The sequence below is a fragment of the Oratosquilla oratoria genome, chromosome 13, assembly GCF_046742065.1.
Source record: "Oratosquilla oratoria isolate Oo_2021 chromosome 13, ASM4674206v1, whole genome shotgun sequence".
NCBI classification, from domain to species: Eukaryota; Metazoa; Arthropoda; class Malacostraca; order Stomatopoda; family Squillidae; genus Oratosquilla; species Oratosquilla oratoria.
The window spans coordinates 59,410,255-59,423,515 of NC_134789.1; the positions used below are offsets into that span (position 1 = coordinate 59,410,255).

The 13,261-nt window shown below is 42.8% G+C and overlaps 1 protein-coding gene across 5 annotated transcripts in view; it reads left to right on the forward strand.

The window, feature by feature from the left end:
• Positions 1-13,261, forward strand: part of LOC143032439 (putative methylthioribulose-1-phosphate dehydratase) — a 53,762-nt gene that overhangs the window by 13,981 nt on the left and 26,520 nt on the right. For all 5 annotated transcript variants that reach the window (XM_076197220.1, XM_076197219.1, XM_076197224.1 and 2 more), the window contains 4 exons: positions 194-403; positions 2,910-3,069; positions 11,465-11,622; positions 11,938-12,044. In XM_076197220.1, coding sequence (XP_076053335.1) covers positions 194-403; positions 2,910-3,069; positions 11,465-11,622; positions 11,938-12,044 — 635 coding nt within the window. The remainder of the gene's footprint in view (positions 1-193; positions 404-2,909; positions 3,070-11,464; positions 11,623-11,937; positions 12,045-13,261) is intronic.

Consider the following 13,261-nt stretch of genomic DNA (forward strand, 5'->3'; position numbering starts at 1 on the left):
TCTCTCTCTCTCTCTCTCTCTCTCTCTCTCTCCACCCCCCCCCCCTTGGAACCAATTATAGACCTGCTATTGGTGGTTGTGCAGGAAAGAAGTCAAAGGAACTTTACTGTCACCCATTATGATAACCCTTACCTCTTATTTGGAGGTGCAGTAATGCCACTGTGATTGTAATACTTTTATTTCATTGATACAGAGAAAACAGTCATGTCTAGCAAACGTAGTCGTGGGCGTCCCAAGAAAAATTCACATGATAATGATATTGAAGAACCTGTAGAAAAGAAAACCAGGCCAAAGAGGAAAGAAGCTGAAGACTCATCAGACGAGGAATTTTACGCTTCCGCAGTAAATAGTGAATCCAAGAAGAAAAGAAAGGGAAGAAAGAAGGGTGATACTCTCAGTTCAGGTATGTGGTTTATTTTTAACTGGTACAGGGATGTAAGGTATTTCAATATTAGTGTGGGTTATGTTCCATAAAAGTTGTCTTCAAATCAAATCAAGTTCTCTATGAATTTATAGAAATATGGGTGTTTTTTCCCAGGCATGGCTTGGTTGTCGTAGGCAGTCAATCATAATAGTAGGGTTTATCTCGTTGAAAGGCAATTGAATTGTTTTTCTCAGTTTTCTTATTGTTTGATACCTTTGTAATGTCTTTGTTTAATTATTGTAGTTGTTCATTTACTTCGTAGTTCCTTTGAATGTGTCCTTTGCTTGCTATCTGGATGGTTGCTGTTATCTACATCTCTGGCTTGGAATTGGTCTGTGTTAAAGGTTCATCAGTTTTTCTCTATATCCTCAGTGTATGTTTGCCAAATTGCATTTTTGTAGTTTATATATATAAGGCTGGTTGAAGCAAACTGATGGAGAGAGTTGCTTTTATTTAGCAATGAATGTAGGCGCCAATGTTATGATAAAGCTCGCTTTTAGGGCGAGAAAAGGGGGAGAGGACAAGACTGTGAGTTTCAAGTCGTGTCCCAACTTGGTCTGCTTGCAGTGGAGGGGGGGAGGAGGTGAGAAACCAAGGAGCAACAAGCCAGGCTCCCAAGATCAGGTCATGACCCATGCACCTAATTGGTGCGAAGTCAAGTGTGATGCATGGGAAATTGGAGACAAAGCATTCTTACACTGCTGACTCGTGAAGACAGAGGGTATGTGTTCCTCAATGAATCCAGTATTCATCACATGGCTCATGTGGCTGGCTGAGGTGCAGGTTAGTTATTGCTGGACAATGCTGGTACTGCATGTGTGTTCCTCATGGAGGCTTTGTCTTACGTGTGGGCCTCAAAGAAGCTTTGGTTCGAGTTGTATGGTCAGGTGGCACATGAGTTGTACAGTTAGCCCCACAAGTAATTTCCTTGGGGAGGGGGGGTCAAAGGTCACAGGACAGCCAGAGAAGAGGTGAGGGGTGAGGACTACTTCCTAACAATTTATTATTTTATTTATTTTTTATTATTATTATTTAATTTTATTTTATTTATTTTTTCATATAGGTTGTATTGAATCATGTTGAGATTATCTGAAGGGTGATCATCTATATTTTCTCGTGTGTGTTTGTAAAGATGAAGAGCACCTTATGTCGAGATGATACTTGTAGGTTATATTGAGGAGGTTGCCAAGTGGGTTGGTTGCTAGAATTTAATATATTTAATTTGGGGAGTTACTCAAGTATTTTGTCTTTAGATTTACTGTTTGTGTGCTAAGCCAGAAGGGATTTCTCCCTGTCTTCTTCATTTCTGCATGAGGGGCGGAGAGTGGAGGGTCGTCAATTTAATGAAGTGGCCTTGCTGTGTCTTGCAACACTGCTTCTGACCCAGGACAGTGGGTGAGATACAAGGATGACCCATCATCCAGGAGGAACCAAGATAAGAGGGACGGAGGGGGTGGATGGGAGTGGAGTATGCGGGGATGGAATGGGTGTTTTGGCTACCTCCTGTGTAAGGGGGAAAAGGCTAGAATATGTGATGTGCATTTAGATTACATGCCTGCATGTGGTTTATTAGTGAGTCAAGTTGTTTTCTGATATGTGGTTGGTATGTAGATATTTGTAGTGCAAGTTGTTTTCTTTGTGTTTGTCTTGTTTTATTGGAAAAGGGTATGGTATTATGCACAAGTGTAATGAATCCACCATTGTGTTATCTTTTCTTCCCGTTTTGTAATCGATGAATGTGAGCAATACAACTTATAATGTTTTGTTTCTTGGATTAGTGCTATGTGTATGTTATGTTAATGTATGAATTGAAGCAGTTATCTGTAATACTGAGTATTTATTTCTGGTATGTCAAAGGTACATTTTTCTTGTGACAATTACAGGCCCCATTCTTTGGATACTAGTTGTGTTGAGTGTAGGTGGAACCATGAGTGGTATGTTGGATTTGATGGATGTGTACTAGTAGTTGGAGTATTTGATGGATATATACTAGTAGGTTTTGTTCAGAGACAGCAGCTTGCACCTTGAGAGTGCACCTATAGGTATCTTGTTTCATCATTAGCAGTCCTTTAGTGAGAATATGTTGTTTAAGAGGTAAAAGAGATATAAGGAAGAAGTTAAAAGTGATTATCATTCTTTGAGTTGAAGATATTTTGCAATCCTTACTCTGGTCTGTAATGGTATCACTAACTAAAGTCCATAAGATATTGACTGCTTTGAATTTGTGCAGTCAATTGATTGATTTTTGAAGGTGGAGGTTGGGGAGATGACTCTTGCCAATGTTCATCTTCCAGAACCACCATTAATGGGTACCTATTATTGGTCCCAAATGCAAAACTGAAAAGGGTTTAAATGGACTTGCAAAATACTAGTTTGGGGATTGGCAAATGGAAGGAAAGTTGTGGTATTTAAGGTTATATGTAGCTGATAAAGCAAGATGCAGGTGTAAGGCCATTTTAATTAATCCATCTGTCTTTTTGCCTAGGTTCTTGGGTCGCTAAGAAACCCTTGGGAAGACCTCGAGGTTCCAGTATGGGTCCTGGTAGATTGTTCAAAGCCGCAGATATGATTTGTGAGTTGGGTGCTGCATTCTACAGACTTGGTTGGGTCTATGGTACAGGAGGTGGAATCAGTATTAGGGAAGGGTGAGTATAGTATATGTCATTATATTGGTATTAGCTATCAGCAACCAATTTGTAGAACTTAGGCTGCTGACATACAAAATAATCATAAGCACACAGAAGACACATTGTGATGTTTAGCATAGTCTTGCACTCAACCACTCTTAAGGCTGAGGGTCAGTGGAATGATTGATTGTATGGAAAGAGAAAGGGATGCAGTTGACTTAAAAGTTGCAGTAAGCATGGAGGTATTGAGTTATTTGCAGCCTGCCCCATAACACTGGACAGCCTTCTCATTGTTATGGGGTGGGAGGGATTCTGAGGCTGAGGATGTTTCCTTTGTGTCACATCAGTATGAACCACCTTCACCTAGACAGGTTACAGATTTGTCAGGGTACTGGGGAAGGGATGGAGGAAGGGGAAAAAGAATTACATAGATACATATAACAAAGGGTTTTTCCCCCTTACGTGGGGGGTAGCCAAAAAGAAAATGGCATAGAAATCACTCCCACCCATTTCATTTCCTATATATTCCACTTCCCTCCACCCTCCTCCCTCCCCCCTATCTTGGCACCTTCTGGATGACAGGTCATCCCTGCATCCTGTCCACTGCCCTGGGTCAGAAGCAGTGTCGCAAGACACAGCACATCCACAGCCACAGCAAGGCCGCATCATAAATTCGGTGACCCCCCTCTCCATCCCCTCATGGAGGAAAGAAGACGGGGAGACATCCCTTCGGGCTGCGTCAAATTCTTGTCATACAGTACATACTTCCTCACCCCCCATCCCCCACCCACTCCCCCTCATGCATCACAGCCTCATCTATACACAACCCTTCTCCATTCACCCCTATCTTCTGTCCTCTCCTGTCCTTCCTCTGCAGACATTCCTCTCTTTTGTAAAGCCCCTTTCACCCCATCCATCCATCTCATCCTAGGACGCCCCCTCATATTCACTCCTTCCACCTCCGCCTTCCACACTTCTTTTACTAATCTTTCTTCACTCATTGTTTCCATGTGTCCAAACCATCCTAATACTCTTTCATCAACCCTATTTCCCATCTCCTTTTCCACCCCTGTTCTCTTCACCTCCTCATTTCTCACTCTAGCCTAGTAACCCCCATCATACTTCTCATACATTTCATCTCAAACATATTCAAACTCCTTCTCTTTTCCTCTCTCATGTTCCATGTTTCTGCCCCATACATTGCTGTTGGCACAATCACTCCTTCATATAACCTTCTCTTAGCATCCATTCCCAGATGTCTATTTCTCATTACACTTTTTAATCCACCAAGGCATTTGCTCACTTCTCTCAATTTACATTCTACCTCCACCCCACTCATCCCTTTCCTGTCACATTTGCACCCAAGTATCTGAAACTATCCATTTCCCCCAGTTTCTCACCCTTAATGCTCACTTCCAGCCTACTGTCACTCTCTCCCCTTGTACATCTCATCACCTTACTTTTGCCCACATTTATCTTCAGCTTCCTTCTATCACACACCTCAAACTCTGTCACTAACTTCCTCAATCCCTCCTCTGATCCTGCTACAATCGCAGTGTTGTCAGCAAACAACAGCTGGCTCACCTCCCACTTTTCTCCATTTTCTTTAATCATCTCCAACCCCTGACCCACTACCCTTGCATTCACCTCTCGCACCACCCCATCCATGTAAAGATTGAACAGCCAGGGTGACATAACACACCCCTGACGAAGTCCCACCTTTACCTCAAACCATTCACTCTCTCCATTTCTAATCCTAACACAAGCTCTACTACTCTCATAAAAACTCTTGACTGCTCTTAACAGCTTTCTTCCTATCCCATATATCTGCAGTACTGCCCACAGTGCCTTTCTGTCTACCCTGTCGTAAGCCTTTTCCAGATCCATAAAAGCCCAAAAAGCATCCTTACCTTTTCCTATAGCTTTCTTACATATCTGTCTTACCACAAAAATCTGATCTACACATCCCTATCTGTCCTAAAACCACACTGTTCCACACCAATTACTCCCTCTGTTCCTCTCCTAATCCTCTCAATCAAGACCCTCCTATAAGCCTTCCCAACTACACTCAACAAGCTGATCCCTCTGTAACTACTACACTCACACTTGTCCCCCTTTCCTTTGTAAAGCGGAACTATACAGGCACTCCTCCAGTCTTCTGGCACTCTACCCTCTCTTAAAGAAAACTTTAAATAACCTCACCAGGCAGTCCACCATAACTGTACCTCCTTTCTTCAGAGATTCTGCATGGTATCCTTCCAAACCAGGTGCCTTACCTGCTCTCGTCATCTTAACAGCTGCTTTCACTTCATCCTTCCCTATTTCTCCTCCATTTTCCTCACTCATCACTCTCATTTTCTTAGTGCTTCCCACTACAACTACCTTTCCCTCCCTATCCTCCTTCACATTTAGCAACTCCCTAAAATACTCTGCCCACCTTCCTCTCACTGCCTTCTCTTCCATTATCATCTCTCCATCTGCACCTTTTACCTTTTCTTCTCTACTTGATTCGCCTCCTCTTCCTCTTTTAACTTATTCCAAAACATCTTTTTATTACTTTCAAAATTTTCTGTCATACTCTTACCCCATTTCACATCTGCTCTCCTCTTTGCTTCCTTTATCTTATGCTTAAATTCCTTTCTCTTTACTTTGTACCTCGCATACGATTCCCTTCTCCTAAATTGTAGCCCAAAAAAGAATTAACATACATATACCAAGGCTTTTTTCCCCTTACAAGGGAGGTAGCCAAAAAGGAAAAGGCATAAAATCATTCCCACCCATTCCATCCCTGAATACACTCCACATCCCTCCACCCTCCCTCTTATCTTAGCACCTCCTGGATGACGGGTCATCCCTGCACCTTGTCCACTGCCCTGGGTCAGAAGCAGTGTCGCAAGACACAGCACACCCACAGCAAGGCCGCTTCATTAAATCAGCAACCCCCCTTCTCCGTCCCCCCATGCATAAAAGGAGAAGACGGGGAGAAATCCCATCGGGCTGCGTCAAATTTTGCTCATACATACTACCTCACCCCCCATCCCCCTGCCCATTCCACCTCATGCATCACATCATCATCCATATACAACCATTCTCCATTCACCCCTGTCTTCTGTCCTCTCCCGTCCTTCCTCAACAGACATTCCCCTCTTCCCCAAAGCCCCCTTCACCCCATCCATCCATCTCATCCTAGGACGTCCCCTCATGTTCACTCCCTCCACATCTGCCTTGCATACCTTTTTTACTAGTCTTTCTTCACTCATTCTTTCCATGTGTCCAAACCATCCTAATACTCTTTCATCAATCCTATCTCCCAACTCCCTTTCCACCCCTGTTCTCCTCCTCACCTCCTCATTTCTCACTCTAGCCTAGTAACCCCCACCATACTTCTCAGACACCTCATCTCAAACACATTCAAACACCTCTCTTCCTCTCTTATGTTCCATGTTTCTGCCCCATACTGTGCATCCTCTTAGCATCCATTCCCAAATGTCTATTCCTCATTACACTTTTTAATCCACCAAGGCATTTACTTGCTTCTCTCAATTTACATTCTACCTCCACCTTCACTCCACCTTTTCCTGCCACATTTGCACCCTAGTATCTAAAACTATCCACTTCCTCCAGTCACTCTCCCTTAATGCTCACTTCCAGTCTACTGCCACTTTCACCCCTTGTACATCACATCACCTTACTTTTACCCACATTTATCTTCAGCTTTCTTCTATCACACACTCTCCCAAACTCTGTCACCAACTTCCTCAATCCCTCCTCCGATCCTGCCACAAGCGCAGTGTCGTCCGCAAACAACAGCTGGCTCACCTCCCACTTTTCTCCATTTTCTTTAACCATCTCCAATCCCAGACCCACTACCCTTGCATTTACCTCTCGCACTACCCCATCCATGTATAAGTTGAACAGCCAGGGCAACATGACGCATCCTTGACGAAGTCGCACCTTTACCTTGAACCACTCACTCTCCATTTCTAATCCTGACACAAGCTCTACTACCCTCATAAAAACTCTTGACAGCTCCTAGAAGCTTTCCTCCTATCCCGTAAATCTGCAAAACCTCCCACAGTGCCTTTCTATCTACCCTGTCCTAAGCCTTTTCCATATCCATAAAAGCCCAAAAAGCATCCTTCCCCTTTCCTATAGCTTTCTCACATATCTGTCTTACCACAAAAATCTGATCTACACAACCTCTACCCGTCCTAAATCCACACTGTTCTTCACCAATTACTCCCTCTGTTCCTCTCCTAATCCTCTCAATCAAGATCCTCCCATAAGCCTTCCCAACTACACTTAACAAGCTAATCCCTCTGAAACTACTACATTCACACTTGTCCCCTTTTCCCTTGCAAAGTGGAACTATACAGGCACTCCTCCAGTCCTCCAGCACTCTACCCTCTCTCCAGTAAACATTAAATAACCTCACCAGCCAGTCCACCATAACTGTACCTCCTTTATTAGACATTCTGCATGGCATCCATCCAGACCAGGTGCCTTACCTGCTTTTATCATCTTAACAACTGCCTTCACTTCATCCTCCCTTATTTCTCCTCCATTTTCCTCACTCATCATGGTCATTTTCTTAGCATTTCCCACTGCAGCTATCTTTCCCTCCCTATCCTCCTTCACATTTAGCAACTCCCTAAAATATTCTGCCCATCTTGCCCTTACTGTCTTGTCTTCCATTATCATCTCTCCATCTGCACCTTTTACCTTTTCTTCTCTACTTGATTCGCCTCCTCTTCCTCTCTTAATTTCTTTCCAAAATATCTTTTTATTACTTTCAAAATTTTCTGTCATACTCCTACCCCATTTCACATCTGCTCTCCTCTTTGCCTCCTTTACCTTTTGTTTTATTTCTCTTTTCTTTTCTTTGTACCTCTCATATGACTCCCTTGTCCTATTTTGTAACCAATCTGTGAAAGCTCCTTCTTCTTTTCTACAACCTTCTTTGTTTCCTCATCCCACCATTCACTACCCTTTCTTCTATTTCCTCCTGTCCTTCTTGTTCCACACATCATCTTTGCACTCTTTGTGACTCCCTCCTTGAACCATCCCCATTCCTCCTTCACTCCCTCCCACTCCTCCTTCAGCTTCTTCTTGTACTCCTCCTCTTTTTCCTTTTCATTTAAAGAGTTCACTCTAAGCACCTCCCTACCTTTTGTCCTCTTCCTCTTTCTCCATCTATCCTCCACTCTCAACTTACCTTCCACCAAAAAATTACCTGATATTCCCCCACCCTCTCCCCTTAGCACATGTACATCCTTAACTCTTCCTATCATAATCCTATTTACCACTACATAATCCATTAACGCTCTATCTACCACCCTTCCATCCACCACCCTCTCCCATGTGTACTTATGTTCTGAAACACTGTATTTGCTATCATCAACTCTCTTTCTAGACACATTTCCACCATCAACTCTCCACTAAGATTCTTTCCTGGAACTCCACATTTCCCAACCACTCCATCAATTGGATCATTTCCTACCCAAGCATTAAGGTCTCTCAGTACTATTACATGACATTTCTCCCTAAATCCATTATGCACTCATTTAAATCTATCCAAAAAGCCTCCCTTTGTTCTACACTCTTCTCACTGCCAGGCCCATATGCACTTACAAAAACCCACTTCCCCTTTCCCAGTTTCACCTGTAAGGAAAACAAAGGAAAATTACAAATGCTACAAAAAATTAAACCACAGGTTAAACTGGGGCAATCCCAAGAAACAGTCTTCACATGCATAAAGGAGCTGTTGTAGTACAAAAATATCATAATTCCTTTGGATAGAGATTTTTAAACTTGTAAAATAGATGAATTGGTCAGAAAGAAACAAGGTATGATTTCATGTGTTTTCAGAAGAAAGAAGTGAGAGGGATGATTTGTGATAGAAATAAATGTTGATGTCCTACTCCCATGCCAAGCAATCTTGCTTTGTGGGTTATCATGAACAAGTTAGGAGGGTGGGAACAGACACTGCAGGAAGAGATGGTAGAGTTAACAAATATCCATTTTATACATCACAACAGTGGCTTAATTTGTTTTGGTGAAGTATGTATGGTACATCAGTGCCTTGTTATATCCTCAGTATATCACCATGATCTTGGATCACATGCTGGACTCTATGATTAACTGCAGTTATTACCCCAGATGAGATCTCATAACCTGTATTGTCTGATCTATGGGTAATGTTACCACTCCTTTGCTCAAGAAACATAATAGCTGCTTATAGTATGAGTGAGAGCTGGATGTGCAAGCTCTAGACCTCAAGTGTGGAAGACCAAAGTGCTAACCACTGCACCAGCAGTGAATTCACATGGTGACAAATCAGTTTCTATCAAGTTCCTATTTTATACATAAAAATTTCATGGAACATGCATATACCAAGGGCTTTTATCCCCCCATACAAAGGAGATTTTAACCACTTCCATACGGTGACGCCTACGTAGGCGTCATGAGGAGCAAGTGGGTACGCGATGATGCCGACGTCGGCGTCTTGATTATATTTATTGTAGTTGTACCTGCGTGACCCTCATTCTCTCTAAACTGGCTTCATCATATTTTCTATGGTTATCAAAATTCACGGGTGAAAGAGAACGAGCGATTGAGCAGTGACTTTATTTTTTATAATGCGATTATTATGACGCAACATCGCATGTCAGGCAGCTAATGCTGCCAGACGTGCGATGTGCCCCGGAGTGAAGAGGTTAAGGGAGTGTCGAATCGCTTTATACTCTTTCATCAACCCTATCCCCCAACTATCTTTTCACCCCTGCTTTCTTCCTCACTCTGTCCAGCCTAGTGAAACCTAAAATTCTTCTCAAACATTTCACCTCAATCACGTTTAAACTCTTCCTCTCATATGTTCCATGTTTCTGCCCCCATACAGTGCTGTTAGCACAATTACCCCTTCATGCAATCTCCTTGTAGCATCCATTCCCAAATGTTTATTTCTCATTAAACTTTTTAATCCCCAAGGTATTTACTTCTCTCAATCTACATTCTACTTCCACCTCCACTCCTCTCTTGCCCGACACATTTGTCCCCAAGTATCTAAAACTATCCACTTCCTCCAGTCTCTCTCCCTTAATACTCATTTCCAATTTGCTGCCATCTTCTCCCCTTGTGTATCTCATCACCTTACTTTTACCCACATTTATCTTCAACCTAGAACATGCACTACGGGCACATTTTTCTTGTTAAATTTATCCATTTTTGTTGAAGTTGCACTGTGTCACGTCTTCACATCGCGATGTGACATAGATGTTCATTATGCTTACCTATGTTAACATGTGACCCTTAGTGATTTTATGCTTAAGTGTATTTTAGTGTGCAATCCGCGGGGAGCCCTACAGTGCAACTCCAATTATGGAGTGGCGCCAAGATGATGGCACCTCCCCCCCCTTCTTCTCCTGGCCCTCTCTCGCCCATAGCCCTATGGGTGGGCGTGGACGAACAATGGACCTCTTGTGTGCGGCTACGCTTCACGGTGATGGATGCCCGCGAAAGGCGTTGGACCTGTATCGAGGCGGGGCCGCTAGTACAATGGGTCCTTGTACTCCGAGACCGTTGACCTAGAACACGCGCGAAACCCCGCGCGGACAAGCGGCGGAGGACTACAGAAGGGACGCCGTCTTCCAGCCGAGGTTAAGGGGGTAACATTAATCAAGAAGAAGATGGCGTCCCTTCTGTAGTCCTCCGCCGCTTGTCCGCGCGGGGTTTCGCGCGCGTTCTAGGTCAACGGTCTCGGAGTACAAGGACCCATTGTACTAGCGGCCCCGCCTCGATACAGGTCCAACGCCTTTCGCGGGCATCCATCACCGTGAAGCGTAGCCGCACACAAGAGGTCCATTGTTCGTCCACGCCCACCCATAGGGCTATGGGCGAGAGAGGGCCAGGAGAAGAAGGGGGGGGGAGGTGCCGTCATCTTGGCGCCACTCCATAATTGGAGTTGCACTGTAGGGCTCCCCGCGGATTGCACACTAAAATACACTTAAGCATAAAATCACTAAGGGTCACATGTTAACATAGGTAAGCATAATGAACATCTATGTCACATCGCGATGTGAAGACGTGACACACTGTAACAAGTTTTCACAAGGCATCCCTCTCATACATGGAAAGAACATTATATTGTAATAGAAGTGGTTATGAAAATGGTCTGAGATCAGTATAATTAGCTCAGACATATGGACTAGGTGCTAGTTTTGATATGTAATATTGGTCTGATACACCTCTTATGTTTACCATTGCAGAAAATTGTTGGGAAGATGTGAAAGTGCCAAGCCCATACAAAAGAGGAATGGTCAAACCTAGGCCATCCACAATAGTCTGGCTGTTACCCAGTGCTCCATCCAAATGCATATCATAAACATAAATTATCAATCATATATTGTAATTTCAGGGAACGTATATATGTTGCCCCATCAGGTGTGCAGAAGGAGCGCCTACACACAGAGGATATATATGTTCTGGACAAAGATGGCAACGAATTGTTTGGACCAGCAGACACCACACTTGTCAAGTCTCAGTGTACACCTTTGTTTATGATAGCTTATAAAGGTAAGAGTGGTTTTGGAGCCATATGAAATGTTGGGTTTATTTCAGTGATGTGCTATAAAGATGTTAAGGTCCATATCAAGCAGCATTATTCACCTTAAGGAAAGACCCCTAATTGAAGATTATCATGACTGAGCCCTTTTATTGTAGTCTAATACTTTCAAGTATTGAGTGGTTGTGATTTTATCTGAATATGATTTTGAAGATAGGTTTTTATTAGGGCTGTTCAAGAAATCACCATCTTTCTTGAATCCTCCTCCATATATATTCTTGTAGTATCCATCAGAGATTATTGTTATTAAAAATCTTTGGTTTCAGAACGAAATGCAGGTGCTGTCATTCACTCGCATTCGAAAGCTGCTGTCATGGCAACCATAGTATTCCCAGGGCAAGAGTTCCGAATCACACACCAAGAAATGATTAAGGTTAGAAAGGAGTAACCCATAGATACAAGTACACCACATCCATTACCCTTGGTTTAAAACTGTGTGGGATTATTGATTTTGCCAGACTTACAGTGGTCATGTAATAATACAGTAGTATACCTGACCTGCTAATAATTAATGTACCTGTATCTCTAAAGCATTATGGATTGATGTACATATCAGTGACCATTTTTCCTGTAAAGGAAGGATAAATCAAAGGGGTGCCTTGACTATAGGAGAAAAATAAAGGAAAGGGAGTCCCCACACTGCCCCGTTTACTTGCCTTTTACAAAATGCATGTGAATTTGGTGGCAGCATTCTTTTCTCTGTGACAGGAGGGTGAGAAAAGAGATGATGTACAATGATTCAATGATGGTTCACAGTACTCTTCTTATATAATGTGAAATTACAGCTGTTTTACTCATTCTCTCACCCAGAATGACCACAGAAAACACCATCTAATATGTTTACAGAATCTGGGGGTAACTTCTGTACAACTACAAAAATATATATATAATCAAGATGCCAACAATGGTGTCCTTGTGTACTCACTTGCACCTCATGATGCCTACGTAGGCATTATTGTACTAAAGTGGTCAAGGGAGTTGCTAAATGTGAAGGAGAATAGGGAGGGAAAGGTAGTTGCAGTGGGAAATGCTAAGAAAATGACCATGATTAATGAGGAAAATTGAGGAGAAATAAGGAAAGATGAGGTGAAAGCAGTTATTAAGATGATGAGAGCAGTTAAGGCACCTGGGTTGAACAGGTGTCATGTGGAGTGTCTTAAAAAGGGAGGTACATTGATGGTGGACTGGCTAGTGAGGTTTTAATGTTTGTCTAAAAGAGGGTAGAGTGCTGGAGGAGTATATAGTTACACTTTATAAGGGGAAAGGGGACAAGTGTTAGTGTAGTAGTTTCAAAGGGATCAGTTTGTTGAGTGTAGTTGGGAAAGCTTATGGTAGGGTATTGATGGAGAGGATTAGGAGAAGAACAGTGTGGGTTTAGAACAGGTAGGGGTCGCATGGATCAGATTTTTGTGGTAAGGCATATATGTTGTTATGGAATAGTCAAGGATGTATTTTGGCCTTTATGGATTTGGAAAAGGCTTATGATAGGGTAGACAGGAAGGCACCGTGGTAGATATTGCAGATGTATGGGATAGGAGGGAAGCTCTGTAGAGCAGTCAAGAGTTTTTACAAGAGTAGTAGAGCCTGTGT